This window comes from Piliocolobus tephrosceles, chromosome 7 (genome assembly GCF_002776525.5).
Source record: "Piliocolobus tephrosceles isolate RC106 chromosome 7, ASM277652v3, whole genome shotgun sequence".
Classification (NCBI taxonomy): Eukaryota; Metazoa; Chordata; class Mammalia; order Primates; family Cercopithecidae; genus Piliocolobus; species Piliocolobus tephrosceles.
The window spans coordinates 37,199,175-37,218,346 of NC_045440.1; the positions used below are offsets into that span (position 1 = coordinate 37,199,175).

At 40.2% G+C, this 19,172-nt stretch overlaps 1 protein-coding gene across 6 annotated transcripts in view; it reads left to right on the forward strand.

Annotated features, from left to right (window-relative positions):
- Positions 1-19,172, forward strand: part of TACC1 (transforming acidic coiled-coil containing protein 1) — a 60,792-nt gene that overhangs the window by 21,880 nt on the left and 19,740 nt on the right. For 3 of the 6 annotated variants that reach the window (XM_023214515.3, XM_023214513.3, XM_023214516.2), the window contains 3 exons: positions 10,266-11,379; positions 16,021-16,081; positions 17,914-18,121. In XM_023214515.3, the coding sequence (XP_023070283.1) occupies positions 10,266-11,379; positions 16,021-16,081; positions 17,914-18,121 (1,383 nt within the window). The remainder of the gene's footprint in view (positions 1-10,265; positions 11,380-16,020; positions 16,082-17,913; positions 18,122-19,172) is intronic. The other 3 variants (XM_023214514.3, XM_023214517.3, XM_023214518.3) reach the window with 3 other exon arrangements.

Here is a 19,172-nt window from a genome sequence, read left to right on the forward strand (position 1 = left end):
CCTCTCCCACCCACTGCCTCTGCCTGTTTGGACCTTCTCTTGGTGACTGAAGGTGCCAGACGGAGATATGGGGTCTGCATGACTTGGTGTAGGGCTGATCAAGTTTATTTACCTGGCACCTGCCCTGAGCTGGCCAAGAAATGACTCAGTGGGGGTGTCTTTTCAGTGGAGTTCCTTCAGCCCTCTGCTCAGCCTGGGGACTGAGTGGGATGGTGTTTGTTTTCCTTCTCCATTCCACCATGACAGGGCCATGCGTTTTACAATGTAGCAGATAAGGCTCCCTGTCACTGATGCTAACTTTGCATAAATCTCTTGATTCCCAGCTGCTTGACTGATGTAGGAACACAAGTGCCAGTGAGAGGAGCATGTGGGGGTGAAGCCATCTCACACAGTACTACCCTTCCTAGGTGTAGGGTGAGGAGATGACACGGCTGTTCTTAAACTGCAGAGCGTTTGGTGTCCAGGGACAGTTGCTGGGACAGGGTCAGACTTAGAGCTTTTGTCTTGTGCTGAGATGTGCTCCTTTTTCTTTCCTCCTCCTTCCCCGGCTCTCGGGTGGCTTTGCCCCGTCACTGATTGGTGCACATCCCGTTTTGAGAATCTCAGGGACTCAGTTTGGTAAAAGCAGCTGGTGGAGATGATGGAGAGAGGAGGAAGACTCTAAAAGGAGTGGGTACATGTGGAAGAAAGCGGGAAAGGCCCTGTCCTTGTGTTACGGAGATTAGGGCAGAAATAGAAAGCTAGGAGAGAGTTCGGCAAAAGGTAATTCTCATAGACTCCTTTCTTTGGGGGCTGTGGGATTGATGGTGAAGGAGTCTGGGTGACAGAAAAAAAAAAAAAAAGAACCCCAAGAGGTGGATGAGTATGGGACTTACAGAAGGAGGGGAAAAGGGCCTCTCAGCTCCTGACAGCTGAGCGTTGGTAGCGCTTTACTTCCCTTCCCTTTAACCCTTAGGTTTTCTGGAAGCTATAGGGAAAGAACACATAGCCCTAGATATTCTGGCCCTGGGATCCTATGAAGGAGAATGGTAGTAAATGTTTAGGAGTCCATGACAAAAAGAGTGAGAGAGAAATTACGTAACTGTAAAAAATCTTTAAAAAACTAGGATCAGCTTCCAACACTACATATAAAAGTAGAACTTGTATTCCCATTGCCCAGATAAAGGACTATCAAGATTTTGCCATACTTGCTTCCACCATCCTCCTTTTTTTGTTTTTTCATTTTGTTACTTAGGTATTTTTAAAAGCAAATTCCAGATATCATGATACCACCTATGATCATGTCATTATACCTATGATGTAATTATCAATAATATTACTCTTTTAATTTAAAAATCTGTTTAAAATTCAGATTAGATTCATATTTTTTAGGTAAACTTTTTTTAAAAATAAACTTCTGGCTGGGTGCAGTGGCTCACACCTGTAGTCTTAGCATTTTGGGAAGCCAAGGCAGAAAGATCAGTTGAGGCCAGGAGTTGGAGACCAGCATGGACAACATAATAAGACCCCATTTCTACAAATTTCTTTTTTTAATTAGCTGGGCACTCTGGCCATATGCCTGTTGTCTCAGTTTCTCAGGAGGGTGAGGCAGGAGGATTGTCTGAGCCTAGGAGGTTGAGGCTGCAGTGACCTATGAGTGCTCCATTGCACTCTAGCCTGGGTGACAGAGCAAGACCATGTCTCCAAAAAATAAATAAGTATTTAAAACTTAAAATTAGGATTTAAAATATGTTAAAGCTCAAAGATGAAAGTGTAGAATGGATATCACTTATTATTATGTTGTATTCAGTGTGAATTACGATGATCACATCTATATCCATGGCTCTGGTGATGTCAAATATTATTCCCAGCCCAGATTTCTTCTCTGAACATACTTCTACCTATTCAACATCTCTGCTTCAAAATCCCCAAACAGGCCAGGCATGGTGGCTTACACCTGTAATACTATCCCTCTGGGAGACTGAGGTAGGAGGATGATGTGGGCCCAGGAGTTTGAGACCAGCCTAGGCAATGTAGTACGACCCCCTCATCTGTACGTAAATATTAAAAACTAGCTGGGTGTAGTGGTGTGCCTGTAGTCCCAGCTACTTGGGAGGCTAAGGAGGGAGGAACGGTTGAACCCAGGAGGTCAAGATTGGAGTGAGCCAGGATCATGCTACTGTCTTCAAGCCTGGGTGACAGAGTGAGATCCTCTCTCTAAAATAAATGAAGTATAACAATGTATTTAAGCTATGTTTAAATTTTGTTTGAAATGAAGTGTGGAATGATGGGGGGGAAAAAAAAAAACCTGAAACAGATCTCAACATGTCCAAGGCCAAACCCATGGCCCCACTTCAACAGTCCCTAAGCATTTACTAGTATTTCCTGAATCTCACTGAATGGCACTAGTCTTCTAGTTTCAAAGGCTCAAACTTACAAATCATCTTTGCTACCTCCTCCTACTTCAGTCCTGTATCCAGCTTATCACCCAGCCTTATCAGTCTCACCTCTTTATTTCCTCTCTACAGTATAACTTCTCTTCCTGTTGTGGGAAGTCAGGGACTCTGAATGGAGGGACCAGCTGGAGCTGTGGCAGAAGAACATAAATTGTGAAGATTTCATGGACATTTATTAGTTCCCAAAATTAATACTTTTATAATTTCTTATGCCTGTTTTTACTGCAGTCTCTGAACATAAATTGTGAAGATTTCATGAACATTTATCAGTTCCCAAATAATACTCATAATTTCTTACACCTGTCTTACTTTAATCTCTTAATCCTGTTATCTTCGTAAGCTGAGGATGTATGTCACCTCAGGACCACTATTGTACAAATTGATTGAGGAGCATGTGTGTTTAAAAAATATGAAATCACTGCCCCTTGAAAAAGAGCAGAATAACAGCAATTTTCAGGGAACAAGGGAAGAAAACTATAAGGTCTGACTGCCTGCAGGGTCGGGCAGAATAGAGCCATTTTTCTTCTTGGAGAGAGCCTATAAACGGACATGCAAGTAGGAGAGATATCGCAGAATTCTTTTCCCATCAAGGAATATTAATAATACCCTGGGGAAGGAATGCATTCCTTGGGGGAGGTCTATAAATGGCCGCTCTGGGAGTGTCTGTCTTACGCAGTTGAGATAAGGACTGAAATACACCCTGGTCTCCTGCAGTACCCTCAGGCTTACTATGATTGGAAAATTCCAGCCTGGTAAATTTTGGTTCTCTGCTCTTGAACCCTGTTTTCTGTTAAGATGTTTATCAAGACAATATGTGCATAGCTGAACATAGACCCTCATCAGTAATTTTAATTTTGCCCTTTGCCTTGTGATCTTTGCTTTGCCCTTTTTCTTGTGATCTTTATTGGCCTCAGAAGCACGTGATCTTTGTGACCTACTCCTTGTTCATACACCCCCTCCCCTTTTGAAATCCTTAATAAAAACTTGCTGGTTTTGTGACTCGGGGGACATCACGGACCTACCGATATGTGATGTCACCCCCGGCGGCCCAGCTGTAAAATTCCTCTCTTTGTACTCTTTCTCTTTATTTCTCAGATTGGCTGACACTTAGGGAAAATAGAAAGAACCTACGTTGAAATATTGGGGGTGGGTTCCCCCGATACTTCCTATTCATTAGCATCACCCTTGTCAAAGCCCCTAGAATAACATGCTAGCAGTTTTACGTGTTCCATTTTTACCCTCTCTAATCCTTTTCCACATTGCAACTGGGGTCTGTTCGAAATATAAACCTGAGTATATTCTCTGCTGCTTAAAAACTCCTTATGGCTTCCTGTTGCTCTTAAAATAGAACCAGATTCTTGACAAGGCCTGCAAGGCTCTGTAAGCATGATGCCTTTCTATTTTCCCAGCCTCATTTCTCCCTTTCATTCTTTCAGTAATTATTTAATCAATATCTTTCTATCCTGCTAGTCTCTAAACTGCATGAGAACAGAGCCCTCCTCTTTTTTGCTTGCTGTTACATCCCCAGTGCCAAGTGCAGAGCCCAGTATGTAAAAATGCTTGGGTATTTGTTGAATGACTGAGTGAATGTGTGAGTGAAATGGAGGAGTGGACCATTCCTGATGGATAGGGAGCTGGCTTCTCTTTGCACTCAATGCATGTTTGTTTGTTTTCTCTTCTACTGAGTTGAAATCCACTTTCCTCTTAATAGTTGTCCACATGATCCTAATTTTATCCTCTGAAGCTACAATAATTCTAATCCCTTTACCTCAAGTGCCCTTAAAATATTTGCAGACTCTTATAGTGTTTCTTAGTTTTCTAGGCCAGATATCTTAGACTGATTATTTACAGATACACCACCTTGATCCACATTCCTCTAAGGACATTCATTTTTGTTCACAATTTTTTTAAGATGAGGAGCTTAGAACTGAATTCAGAATCTAACTGAATTCACAATCCCAGATGTTGTGTAATCGAGGAGACTACAAGAAACTTTTCTGGCAATCAAGAGATGAATTTAATCTGTGGTTTAGTACCCAGGCCTTAGAGTCTGGACAGATTTGGGTTTGCCTACTGGTAAAGACTGGTGTCTTGGTTCAATAGGATAATCCTGGTGAGCTCTTAGTAGCCCATTGCCTGGTCCATCCAAACCCTCAGTGCATTTTACTCAATACTGTTGTCATTGATGTTTCTGTTTATCTGTTAATGGGATCTGAGATTGCATTTGCTTTGTGCTCAGTTGTGTCTCCATGGGTTGTATTTAGTTTGCAGTTAACTGCAATCACGTGTTAGAAAATGTTGGCCGGTTGTTCAGGTAGGTCTCTCATCCTGTACCTACGTGCAGGTTTGCTCTTCATCTCTGAGCTCCTTGAAGACATTGCATAGGGCGTGATTGTAATGCCCATCCTTTCATATCAGAAGGATTTATGTATTTGTCTCTCATTAGGTGACATCAGTTGATCTCAGAATCTTGGGACTTGAGTTCTCTGTGCACTTTAGTTTGGATACATTTGGTCTCAAAGGGTAGAAGTCCACTCAGACTAGCTTAAATACGTATACATCATTGAGAAAGGGGAGTTTCATGGAAATTAAGCTGGGGCAGTGTAGGTAGGCCTTTGTGGGCATTGAAAAGTCCTCAGATACCTCTGTTCTCTATCACTTGCCAACTGGTATAGGATGGTCTTCTGTCTCTATTTTATCCTGACCTCAGCCTCCTACAGATCCACTTACTGTCTTAATTCAGATTCTTGAGAGAGAATCTGTTGATTTTTTGTATCACTTGGATAATGCAAATATAATTTATTTAGGAAAAGACTAAGTAGAGCAAGGTTCTACTGCAGTGTATCTGATGTGGTATTAACATTCTGTAGGTCCAGAGGAGCCATTGGACATCAACAGCTTAAATGTGAGGGATGCAGATGGGTACTGAGTTTCCAGGCACAGCCTGACAGTTTCAGGGTTAGAATTTTATGCAGTGAGCAGGTTTGAATGTTTGGAAGTTAAAAATACAAATACAGTCATTCACCACATAATGATGTTTTGATCAGTGACTGACTGCATATATGATGTGATCACGTAAGATTATAATACCATATTTTTACTGTACCTTTTCTGTGTTTAGATACACAAATACTTAGCATTGTGTTACCATTGCCTACAGTATTTCAGTACGGTAACATGCTGTTCAGGTTTGTAGCCTAGGAGCAATAGACTATACAATAGGTATGTAGTAAATATACCATCTAGGTTTGTGTCAAGTGCACTCTATAACGATCACACAGTGACCTGCACAATGACGAAATCACCTAATGACAGATTTCTCAGAATCCGTTGTTAACCAACACATAACTGTATTCCCTATTCCACAGAACAGGGTTTAAGTAATCAGACTGTTTCAAAAATAAATGGAAAACCTCCCATATCTGGCCCAGAATCACCTCTTTATAGACCAAAGTACTGAAATAACCAAATAAGAAAATCCATTGGAAAACAAATCCAAAGCAAATGAAAGGAGGTAGTTCTTGTCCTAACATTTAATATAGGCTACTTAGTTTATGGGTAAATATCACTTTATAAATTGTACACAAGAAAATACATGTATAATACCAATATTTTAGAAGTAGAATTTTTATTTTTACCAAATCCATCATGATTTAGTTAGGTAACAAGTTCTTCCAGTATATCAGTTTGATTTATTGTAAAATGTAGTATAAAATAGTTTTCTAGATGGAGAAACAGTGGCTCAGGACCATTTCTTGCTTGTCAGCATATGGAAAGGGTGGCTCTCCCACCATGCCACGGCATCTACTCCTGCTGGGCGTACCAGGATGAAGACGTTAAAATACAACCTCTTGTATAGGATTTTCAAGATCTGTTACTTACAGTGAGGTCATCTGTAGTACAACTGAGAGATGCTGAAGTTCTCCTTAAAAGGACACGTGTATTAAGTTCCTAGAAGGCTTATTCATCCCCACTTACTTCCATATCACCATTTTTAGAGATGCACTTTCCAATTTAACCATAGTTTTCAAAATCTTAAGGCAGTAGAACCTTTTCCTCAAAAAAAAAAAAAAAAATTATGTGGACTCTAGTAAATAATAGACTTTAAGGTGACATATATTATAGTTGTAAAGATTAAAAACATTAGTTTTTAAAACAATGAGATTTGTGAGATTGAAACATACAAAATAACTAAATCAGAGTCTAATTAAAAACTAAGCTGGATGTGGTGGCATGCACCTGTAATCCCAGCTACTCAGGAGGCTGAGGCGGGAGGATGGCTTGAGCCCAGGAGTTCAGGATCAGCCTAGGCAACATAGTGAAACCGTGTTAAAAAAAAAAAAAAAAAAAAGAATCAAATTTATTTCAGTAGCGTTTGAGTTACATGATTGAAAGAACCTTGATTTATGCAGGTCAGTAGTTGCAGATAAGTTTTTTAATAATTCAGCTTAGTGCCTGAGAGCATGCCTTAATTAAACTATTCCAAAAGTCTGAAAGAGGAGCAGAGGGGAATTTGTGTTTCAGATGTGAGTTATTAACAATATCTAACAATTCGTCCAATTTATTAATTTTATAGATGTAAATTTTAGAAATAGTACATAAAGTGGTTCCTCATAAGTTTAAATCTTTTTGGTAGAAAATATAAAACTGAGATATTTAGAAGTATCATTTTTAAAAATCTCAGATAATTTAGTGCTGTGTCTCTTAGTCACTGTTAAAAGGCACATTTCCTGTTCTGGGTGTTCTCAGATTCTCCAGCACCAACTGGGTTTCCAAGAATTCAGTTCATTTCTTACACTATCTAGTGCAGACCCCACAAGATCAGGTCTCAGTCCCACGAGACTGCCGCCACTTCAGATACCAGTCGCAAGTCTCAGTGCTTCTGACCAACTGACTATAAATTTGGGGATTCTCAGAACTCCTCAGTTTCAGTAATTTGCTAGAACGACTCACAGAACTCAGGAAAATACTTATATTTACTGGCTTATTATGAAGGATACAACTCAGGAACTGCCAAATGCAAGGGATACATAGGGCAAGGTATCCCCATACCTGCAGGGGTACAGAGCTTCCACGCCCTCTGGGCACACCACCCTCCCAGTAAGTCAACGTGTCCACCAACCTGGAAGCTCCCTGTCCCTGTCATTTGAGAGTATTTATAGAGGTTTCATCACATAGGTATGATTGATTAAATTATTGGCCTTGGTGATTGAGCTCATTTTCCAGCCTTTCTCGCCTCCCTGGAAGGAGTGGGGACGGTGCTGAAAGTTGCAACCCTCTAATCTTGGCTTGATCTTTCTGGTGACCAACCTGTTCCTGCAGCTGTCAAGGGACCCCCAGCACCTAGTCATTCATTAGCGCACAAAAGACACTCTGATCAGTCAGGAGGTTCCAGGGGTTGTAGGAGCTCCGTGCCAGGGACTGAGGACAAAGGCAAAATACATATTTTTATTATACCATCTGTGTTGAATCTAAAAAGCTGACAATAAGTACCAACACTTAAAAGGAGTGATAACTATCTAAACCTTGATATAATCAAAACTCAGTGTTGTACAACTGCCCTGTCTTTTAACTGAGCCAGTTGTACACAGAAACACATGGATATTTGCAGCCCTAGGGTGTTGATGGCTTGTTTTCAGTTGTCTGCCTCCCCATCATCAGCACAAAGAAACAATAACACGTTTATAACAGTTCGCATACATGGACAGAGATAATAGACTCTGTACACATGAGTGAAATTGTCAGTACAGTTTAAAATGTTCTTGTTAAAATTTTGTGTGTATTGCAGTTGAGTTTTTAAAGTTTCTATTATGAAAAGTTTCACAAGTGTATAACAGAGAAAATCATACAATGAAAACTCCCATATACCTATCCCTGGACAACAGTTACCAAGGTTTTGCCATACTTACTATCTCTTTTAAAAAAAATCCTTTTGAAATATGTTAAACCAAATTCTGGCTATGAAGCACTGAGACTTAGTATTAATAATAAACATATATTTATAAGAAAAATTTTAATTGGACATTTGTAGAATATCTGAAGTATATTTGTGAAGTATAATTTATAAACTACTACCCAATAATAATCACAAAAGATTCATGAGAAAGGTGTGTGAGTGCTTTAAAAAAACTATTCTAAATCCCAGCTACTTAGGCAGCTGAGGTGGGAGGATTGCTTGAGCCCGAGAGTTTGAGGCCGCAGTGAGCTGTGATCACACCACTGCACTCCAGCCTGGGCAACAGAGTGAGAGACCCCTTAAAAAAAAAAACAGGCTGGTGCAGTGGCTTGTACCTGTGACCCCAGCACTTTGGGAGACCAAGGCAGGCAGATTGCTTGAGCCCAGTGAGACCAGCCTGGGCAACTTGGCTGTCCTATCTCTACATAAAAAATAAAATAAAAATTAACCGAGCTTGGTGGCTCATGCCTGTGGTCCCAGTTACTTGGGAGGCTGTGGTGGGAGGATCACTTGAGCCTGGGGAGGTCAAGGCTGCAGTGAGCGAAGATCAGGCCACTGCACTCCAGCCTGGGTAACAGAGACACTGTCTCAAGAAAAACAAAAATAAAAACTATTGCTATGATATTCCAGTGGTACTTGACTCTGCCCCTGGATTAGGATTAGGAAGTAGGATTAGAGGGTCATCTCTTAATTTCCTTTAAAATCATGAGATATTATAACCAATTCACTGAGTTTTCTGTGCTACTCTTGTTTCAGATATCTATGTCAGGAAATCACTTTGTGCTTTAATGAAATTACCTCATTCACACTTTCCTAATATTTGCAGCACTTATCCTAGTAAGACCACAATTAAAAAGGATTTTTATTTTTCACAAGTGATTTAGAGAATTCCTAGTCTGGCTTAGAGACAGAGGTTCTAAAGAAAAAATAACTTTTTTGTTTTATAATTTGTGTCTTAGTGAAATAAGGGCTATTTGTTTTAAAGCCATTTCCATATCTGGTTTTTCAAATTAGCTTTCTTATTTGGTTCTTTTAGGTTTTAGGTCTACAGAGAGATGATTCTGAGTTGGTCACAGTAGATTTTTTAAATTTATTTTTGAAACAGTCTTTTTAAATTCTGTTCTGTGGATACTTGTGGGTTTTTTTCTTTTTTTCTTTGAGACGGAATCTAGGCTGGAATGCAGTGGTGCAATCTCAGCTCACTGCATCCTCCGTCTCCCGGGTTCAAGTGATTCTCCTGCCTCAGCCTCCCGAGTTGTTGGGACTACAGGCATCTGCCACCATACCCAACTAATTTTTGTATTTTTAATAGAGATGGGGTTTCACCATGTTAGCCAGGATGGTCTCGATCTCTTGACCTCATGATGTGCCCGCCTTGGCCTCCCAAGATACTTGTGTTTTTAACATCCAAAGATTCAGATCTGTTCACTGCATAAGGTTCTGACCCTGAAGCTGTCCGGCTGTGCCTAGGAACTGTTCTCAGCGCCAATCTGACTCCCTGCACTGTAGCTATTGATTTCTAAAGATTCCTCCAGACCAGTTTTACCCTACAGAATGTTAGCATCACATAATATACATTGCAGCAGACTCTTGCTCTATTTATCCTTTTTCTAAATAGTCCTTTTGGTGTACTTGCCATTTGTATCACTTGGATAATACGCATACACAACTTGGGATAGGAAAATTCATTTTAGGGTGTTGTGCTACTCTTCTCTTTTAGGCTGTGCTGCCATCCTTGCTGAACTTTAGAGATGGTTAATAAAAGCAAAGGGGGAAGAACTTGCTATTTGTTTATATGAATTCAGGTAGGAAAAGATATTTACCAATGACAGAAAGATAATTCTTTAATAGATGGTTTTTGTGTTTCATTTTAGAATCACAAGAAGCTGATGAAGAGCTTGTAGCAGAAGTGGTTGAAAAATGTTCATCTAAGACTTGTTCTAAACCTTCAGAAAATGAAGTGCCACAGCAGGCCATTGACTCTCACTCAGTCAAGAATTTCAAAGAGGAGCCTGAACGTGATTTTAGCAAAATTTCCATTGTGAGGCCATTTTCAATAGAAACGAGGGATCCCACGGATATCTCGGCAGCCCTTGGAACAAAAGCAGCTTATGGCTGTGTAACTGCGATCTCAGGCAAGGCTCTGCCTTCCAGCCCGCCAGACACCCTCCAGGACGAGGCGATGACGGAAGGCAGCATGGGGGTCACCCTTGAGGCCTCCACAGAAGCCGATCTAAAAGCTGGTAACTCCTGTCCAGAGCCTGTGCCCAGCAGAAGAAGCAAGCTGAGAAAGCCCAAGCCTGTCCCCCTGAGGAAGAAAGCAATTGGAGGAGAGTTCTCAGACACCGACGCTGCTGTGGAGGGTACACCTCTCCCCAAAGCATCCTACCACTTCAGTCCCGAAGAGCTGGATGAGAACACAAGTCCTTCGCTAGGAGGTGCCAGGTTCCAGAAGTCTCCCCCTGACCTTAAAGAAACTCCCGGCACTCTCAGTAGTGACACAAACGACTCAGGGGTTGAGCTGGGGGAGGAGTCCAGGAGCTTACCTCTCAAGCTTGAGTTTGATTTCACAGAAGATATGGGAAACATAGAGGCCAGGAAAGCCCTTCCAAGGAAGCTTGGCAGGAAACCGGGTAGCAAACTGATTCCCAAGATGCAAAAAGATGGCATCAGTAAGTCAGCAGGTTTAGAACAGCCTACAGACCCAGAGGCACGTGACGGGCCTCTCTCCCAAACATCTTCCAAGCTATATCCTAGTCAGTGGGAAAACACCAGCTTCAACCCCTTTGGGAGCCACTCTATTCTGCAGAACTCCCCATCCTTGTCTTCTGAGGGTTCCTACCACTTTGACCCAGATAACTTTGACGAATCTGTGGATCCCTTTAAACCAACTGCGACCTTAACAAGCAGTGACTTTTGTTCTCCCACTGGTAATCATGTTAATGAAATCTTAGAATCACCCAAGAAGGCAAAGTCGCGTTTAATAACGTGAGTGACAGTGGGCGCTGGGTGTCGTGCTCTGTGTCTTCTCTTTGAGTTTGGCAGCTGGCTACTTTTGGCTTTGGTGAACTGAGTTTACCTTTGAGGTGCACCAAGGTTGATACAAAGCTCGTAATGTTAACCTGCAGTCTTCACTATTTGGCCTATTGTGTGGAATCGGAAATACCAGAGGTTTCCTTTTCTAATTGTTGCCTTATTTCTGAATCCTTGGCTTAATCAGCTAAGTTCTTTTCCCCTGGCCCTAGAGACTTTTTTATGTTTTAAAAAAAAAGGCTGTGCGTGGTGGCTGACACCTGTAGTCCCAGCACTTTGGGAGGTTGACACAGGTGAATCACATGAGGTCCGGAGTTTGAGACCAGCCTGTCCAACATGGTGAAACCTGTCTCTACTAAAAATGCAAAAATTAGCTGGGCATGGTGGTGCATACCTGTAGTCCCAGCTACCTGGGAGGCTGAGCCATGAGAATTGCTTGAACCCAGGAGGCAGAGGTTGCAGTGAGCCGAGTTCATGCCACTGCACTCCAGCCTGGGCGACAGCAAGACAGCAAGACTCCATCTCAAAAAAAAAAAGACATGAGATAGGCAGGTAGAGATTTCATGGTTTTCAGAAATCCTGGCTGGGCTGTTAGGAGTCATGTTATAGACAATTCAAATGCAGTGCTGGCCACCATCTTCGTATTCTTTATGGATAAAACAGAAATTCCAATCCTATAACTTACCTCTGTAGCGTCAATAACGTGGGAAATGGTCCAAAAGGGTCTTGTAGAAAGAAGACTTTTTACATAAACAGAAAGCTGTGATTTTTGTGGGAAACAAACCTACCACTAAAAATTGATGAGAATTCTTATCTCCATGTGTAATTTCTGGCTCATTGCCCAAAAGGTAAATTTTTAATAAGAATCAAGAATATGTTACATGATCAGTTAAAACTGAGTAAAGTAGTCGGTTTAGTCAATCCCCCATCTCTCCTGGGAAATTATCTGACTTTTGCAAGGTCCTTGGAGTTTTCAGTGTAATTACCTAAGGTCATATTCCATATCAAGTTTCAGTTTAACTTTGCTACAGGATTACTTTATCACAAAACTTGAGTAGATGATAATACAATCATACATCACTTAGCCCCAGGGTAGCCACAGGGAAGTGCATCCTTTGGTGATTTTGTTGTGTGAACATCATCAAGTGAACTTACTCAAACCTAGGTGGTGTAACCTACTACGTACCTAGGCTATATGGTACAGCCTATTACTCGTAGGCTACAACCTTGTACAGCACATTATCATACTGAATACTGTAGGTGCTAGGTGTGGTGGCTCACACCTGTAATCCCAACACTTTGGGAGGCCAAGGTGGGAGGATCCCTTGAGGCCAGGAGTTTAAGACCAGCCTGGGCAACATAGAACCCCCCACCAGTCCCCTGTCTCTTTAAAAAATTTTTTTTAATTAGCTGGGAGTGGTGATGCATACCTGTAGTCCCAGCTACTCAGGGGGTTGAGGCAGGAGGATTGCTTGAGCCCAGGAGGTTAAGGTTACCGTGAGCCATGATTATGCCATTGTACTCCAGCCTGGCTGGCAGAGCAAGACCCAATCTTGAAACAAAAACAAAAACTACTATAGGCAGTGTAACACAATGGTAAGTATTTGTGTATCTAAACATATCTAAGCATAGAAAATGTACAGTCAAAATATAGTATAAAAGATAAAAAATAATACACCTGTGTAGGGCCCTTACCATGAATGGAGCTTGCAGAACTGGAAGTTGCTCTGAGTGAGTCAGTGAGTGGTGAGTGAATGTGAAGGCCTGGGACAATACTGTACACTACTGTAGCCTCTATAAACACGGTACACTTCAGCTACACTTAATTTATTTAATTTTTTTTCTTCATTAATAGATTAAATTTAGCTTACTGTAATGTTTACTTTATCAACTTTTTAACTTTTTAAGAAATTTTGACTTTTGTAATAATACTTAGCTTAAAACACAAACACATGGTACAGCTATACAAAAATATTTTCTTTCTTTATATCCCTATTCCGTAAGTTTTCTTTGTGTAAAATTATTTATTTCTTTATTTACTTTTTAAAATTTTTGTTAAAAACTAAGACACAGACACACACATTACCTAGGCCTACCCTGGGTCAGGATCGTTAGGACATCACTAGACAATAGTTTTTCAATTCCATTATAACCCTACGGGACCACCATCGTATACACAACTGAAATGTCATTACATGGCACCTGACTGTATATCCTTTTGTGGCCCTGTGACATTTTACTAAAAAGTTTGAGTAAAATGTAGATATAAAGAAGGACCAATGAGATGCAGGATGAAATATGTACAAGGAGTATGAGAAGCACTGTGCTTGTAGTTCTCACTATAGATCGGTTGGGGAAATGCTTCTCAGCATTGCTATGACTTAAAGAAAAACTCTGGATATCATGGTGACTTACAGCAGAAAGGAAGATGCCCAGAGGTTTAAAGAGCAGAAGGATCGACTTCAGGACCAAGAAAGTAGAGAGATGTAGGAACCAGTTCCTCAGCAGCCCCAGAATGGCTAAGGGGAGTGAAATGTCATTAGTAGCTCTCGATCTGTTCCTTGATTGTATATAAGCAGTTAAATGGTTGTTGGAAAATATTATTGATTGGGTGCCCTCTTTTGTGGCTTTTAAGGTTGGTTACTTCTCTCTAGGCAGCACTTAGGGTATGTACTGGGCACATCACTGCCTAGATACTTCCTCCCCTAAATGTGGGATGCTTCTGCCTACTGAAGTTGATAAGGAGTCGTTTGTGAATCTTTCAGTTGCATGCCACCAATGCATTAAATAAGATGAAATCTGGGCCAAAGAAAGGGTAATTTATTCTACACTTTATATTCAGCAGCAAGAAGCACCATCTCTTGAGTCCTACCACCCTCACCCAGTAACCTTTTTCCCCTATTCTGTTTTTGTTGAATGAACTTCTTGATCTAATACACTTAATAGGGGTTTAAGTCCTTATGCAATAAAAAATCTTGTCGTCTTGTTCTTTTTAGAAGAAAGGAGTGCTAGACCTCTTGGAAGTTTATTTTTCATCTATAAATTTGAATTTGTGGCATTTCTGAGTGTTTCTACCAGTCTGTTTTGTAGATGAGGTCTGTTCATCATTCACTCACTAGTGATAACATTCATGAATACATTTTTAATTTGTATCTCACCTCATAGAAAGAATTGTGCAGCTTTTACATCTGCCAGACTAGAGTTGAATATTCCAATCTTTACATGATTTTTTTCTCCATCTGTCTGTCTCTTTCCTGTCTCTAATTTGGTTGGTGCATCAGGACTACTGAACAAGTGAAATTTCTCTGTTTTCTGTTGTAAGTACTCCTGCTGTTTCTTTTGTCACTGGGACCATTGGCAGTTTCCTCTCCCCCTTCCCCCAGCCATCTCTCCATAGCATGTTTGCTTCTAATTCTGAGTTTGATCTTCTGATGATTTTTTTTGCATTTCATCAGTCACTTCATGAGTCAGCTTAGCCTTGCAGTTGTCCATACCTAAGGGAGTGGGGCTTGGTCTTTACACCTTAGGTGCTAGAGCTTGCGCTCCCTGGCTTGGCAGGTGTCACGTGGCGCTTTGACAATACCAAAAGCTGGCTTGGCCCCAAGATCATCGCAGCAGTGGTTTGAGGGACTGTTCTGCTATTTAATATTGGAAATCATTGGCTTTTTTGGTAGGATAAAGCTACTGGCTTGGAACAGTTAATAAATTTTACTGAGTCAGCTCAACTTGAGTTTGGTGGAAGAGGGTAGTACTCAGTAAGAAGATTAGGGAAAGAAGATCATGAACTAGTGATTATGCACATTCTGGTAACTTATGTGCTTGTCTTTGTATTTTTTCTCACAAAAGAAAAAAGTTGCAAATAATTTTTTCTCTTTTTTTGGTCACAGTGGTGTTTTTACTGGAAATTCTAAGTTTATTAGAAGAGAATCTGAATTAGTCCCGTGATCACAAGTTGTGTGCTAATCTACAAATAACAGGTGGTTCAAGCTTCCCCAGTTTCAGGCTTTGTGCAGCATGTGACATTCATCTTCCATCTTACTACTTAATAGAAATGGTAACAGTTTACCCACATATTTTTATTTTTATACTTTTTATTGACAGTTCTTCTCTGTGAGCACACAAGTCTTAACTGGAACTGTTTTATGAAACGTCTATGGGTTTTAGTGCAATAAAGAATTTTTAAAGAATTTGGTCCAGTGTGATGATTTTTCTAATGAACGTCAAAGCCAAGTGAGTGAGGCTCAAAGGAACTGAATGTCTCCAGCTGCTAAGGCTCTACTGTCTGAAAAGCTTTTGGTGGCGTGTAATTAAAAACCATAGACATTAGAGTGCTACTGTTTGACAATTCACAGAAGCAAGCGGAGGTGGTCTTTTCAGAGAATGAGCCCCACTGTAGGTCTTTACTTACTTCGTCTCTCTGGAGAAAACTCAGAGGCATAAAAGGTGTCCCTGCCTCTCTCATGCGGCGATGTATGATTTGTGTGGTGCTGTACGCTTTGGCTTCTATCCGCACACACTGCTCTCTGCTCCATTTCATGCCTTGACAGTTGTCAGTGTGATTGCAAACTGGCTTGTTTGTGTTTCTTCTCTTTCTAGGAGTGGCTGTAAGGTGAAGAAGCATGAAACTCAGTCTCTCGCTTTGGATGCATGTTCCCAGGTGAGTGAGTCTGTGTCCATCCCCAGAACGTCTCTTAGACCGGGGTCCCCTGGTGGGAGTTTGCATCCCCCTGGCGGGTGGTTCAAAAGGACTTTCCAATGGGTGCCTGAGTACTCAGTTTTAAGCAGATCCTTACTGTCCCTGAAGAGAAGGCCCCTGAAGACAAGGAAACCCTTTCACAATGACATTTTTTTTTTTTTTGGTAAAATTCCCACTTTAAGTGCTACAAAGATGCATCACCATCACCACAGGGTGTGAAAGTCACCAGGGCTCCAAAGGGAAGATCTGAAATATTGGTGTAGGTGCTAAGAAGATAATTGACTAATAACTGGATGGTATTTTTCTTAAGTCAGACGGTTTTCTAATTCATTGCTTTCAACAATACAGGAAAACCTGAGTTGTCAACTGATCTAAAAATAATGTTTGATGATAGATTTTTTGGGGCACGTAACTTGGAAAGGGGTTCAAAGAATTGAAAGGCACTTATGTTACAGAAAGAATTACCTTCTGTTTCATCTATTGTTTGTATAAATAAGGTTTCTTAATGATTATATTTATAAAAATAGAAACCAGGAATAAAATTGATATTGACCTTTGTTACATTCTAGCAATAAATAGTATCCATCCATGACTGTATAGACTAATTGCAAAATAAATAAACCGAAACCCAGGCCCATCTGATTGCAGTGAGATCCTTTTGTTCTTTTTAAAACTTTGTCAGTATACGTATTACAGGAATAAATTCATTGTTTAATAGAGTTCAATTTAACATAACTTATCCTATACAATTTGGACCAGAAACTTGGTATATGATGTAAAATGTAAAAAAGGGGTGTGGTGGGGGAAATTTGCAATCTGAGTTATTTTTCATCTGTTACAAATGTGTAAAAGATTCTCCCAGATTTTGCTAAAGTAGGCAGCCAGAACTATGAGAAATTTATCTTTGGTCTTCTTTAAAAAAAAAAAAAAGAAAAAAGAAACCCCAAACCCATTTATTGGATATAAAATAAAACCCATTTATTGCACTGTAAAAGTTTTTAAGAATTAGTGCAATAAAACATTTTGTAATTGATATAACAACTTACTTTTGTGTCTGATAATACTTATCAAAACTTGCAATATTTTGAAAATAAGTTATGCATTAATATAATAACTCTCCAGCAGAAAAAAAATTGTAAGACCTATAGTCAAAGAAGAAAGTTTCACAGAGACATTGGATAGAGACCTTTAAAAGACTTTCAGCCATGCAGATGTTTTTCATTTGGATTTCATGATGGAAGTGAAATGGAAATACAGATTTAGAGAGGAAAAGGAATAACATAAACTTCTGACTTATTCAGGAACTTGTTAGTGTAAATTTACATATGGTATCAAATCACCAAGGTAACTAGATAGCATTAATTAAGCAAATTCAATATTTAGAATATTCCAGATATTACATTCTTTGTAATTATTTAAACTTATGCCAAAAAGTTTTTAGCTGTCACTTGAAAATGCAATGGGGTACATAGATTTTTTAAAAAATTAGGAGGTATACAAGTAAAAAAATTGAAAACCATTGTCTTAAACCACTTAAACTGCTTGCTTATAAACTTAACCTAGAGAAGATCATTTTTTAAAACCTCAGACTCAAATTACAGAAACTAGGTTCTATAAAACAATATCTCACAATTGAAAGACTCCAACTTCCTCCTTGCTTTGTACCCTGATCTGTGGTTAACCTCTCACATATCTGTATGGAGTTGTGTCTACCTTGTTCCATTCATGGGATGTCACTTTTCCCCATTGCTTGCCCTCCTAAAGGGTAGCATCTTCTCTGTTGTGTTTCTCAGGATGAAGGAGCAGTGATCTCCCAGATTTCAGACATTTCTAATAGGGATGGCCATGCTACCGATGAGGAGAAACTGGCATCCACGTCATGTGGTCAGAAATCAGCTGGGGCCGAGGTGAAAGGTGAGCCAGAGGAAGACCTGGAGTACTTTGAATGTTCCAATGTTCCCGTGTCTACCATAAATCATGCGTTTTCATCCTCAGAAGCAGGTATGGAAGCATATCTTCATCTTTCTAATGTACATAAGCATGGAAATGCCTGAAAGCCTAATAAAGCAGGAGGCGCCTTACAGAGATTAAAGAATTGGGTCACTTGAAGGATAGATTTAGGATGCTGACCTATGCTTTGCTTCTTTACCCGGAAAAGGGACACAAAAAAAGGGCTTCTTGAAGTACTAGGAACATAGGGATACTTGTGACAAGTTGTATAGGAGATGCTGATGTGTTTGAGACTCCTTGAATTTCTTTATAATTGTATGTGAATATGGCCACCTCTTAAAGTATAGTGGTGTGTTAGTTCATTTGCGTTGCTGTAAAGGAATACCTGAGAATGGCTAATTGATAAGGAAAAGAGGTTTATTTGGTTCATGATTCTGCAGGCTGTAGAATAAGCATGGCACCAGTGCCTGTTTCTAGTGAGGGGGACTCAGGAAGCTTCCAATCATGGTGGAAGGCAAGGGGAAGCAAGTGTGTCACATGGCGAGAGGGTGGGAGGAAGAGAGGGGGAGGAGGATGCCAGGCTATTTTAACAAACATCTCACAGAAACTAACAGAGCAAGAAGTCACTTATTACCACAAGGAGGGCAGCAAGCTATTCATGAGGGATCCGTGTCTGTGACCCAGCCACCTCCCATTAGGCCTCACTTCCAACTGTTGATCAGGTTTCAACATGAGATATAGGGGGCAAATATTTAAACTATATCAAATGGCCTATAAATATGTCATACGTTTGACTTTTTTGTGATTGTTATACTCATTGTTTAACTTAGAGAAATAACAACTAACATGTATGGTGCCTTAACATGTACAGGCATTGTTCTAAGTGCTTTGCATATACTCATTCATAGCAAGGTGTTACCTTTTTCTCCCTTCTTCAGAGAGACAAAGTAAGTCAAAGAAGTTAAGTGACTTGATTAAAGTCACTTGGCTAGGGTAGGACAGGAAAGCGGTATCTTTTTCCTCACCCACCACAAGGTTCATGGCTGAGACATCTCTAACAAAAGATCAACAAGAGAAAAGCATACAAATGTATTTAATGTAA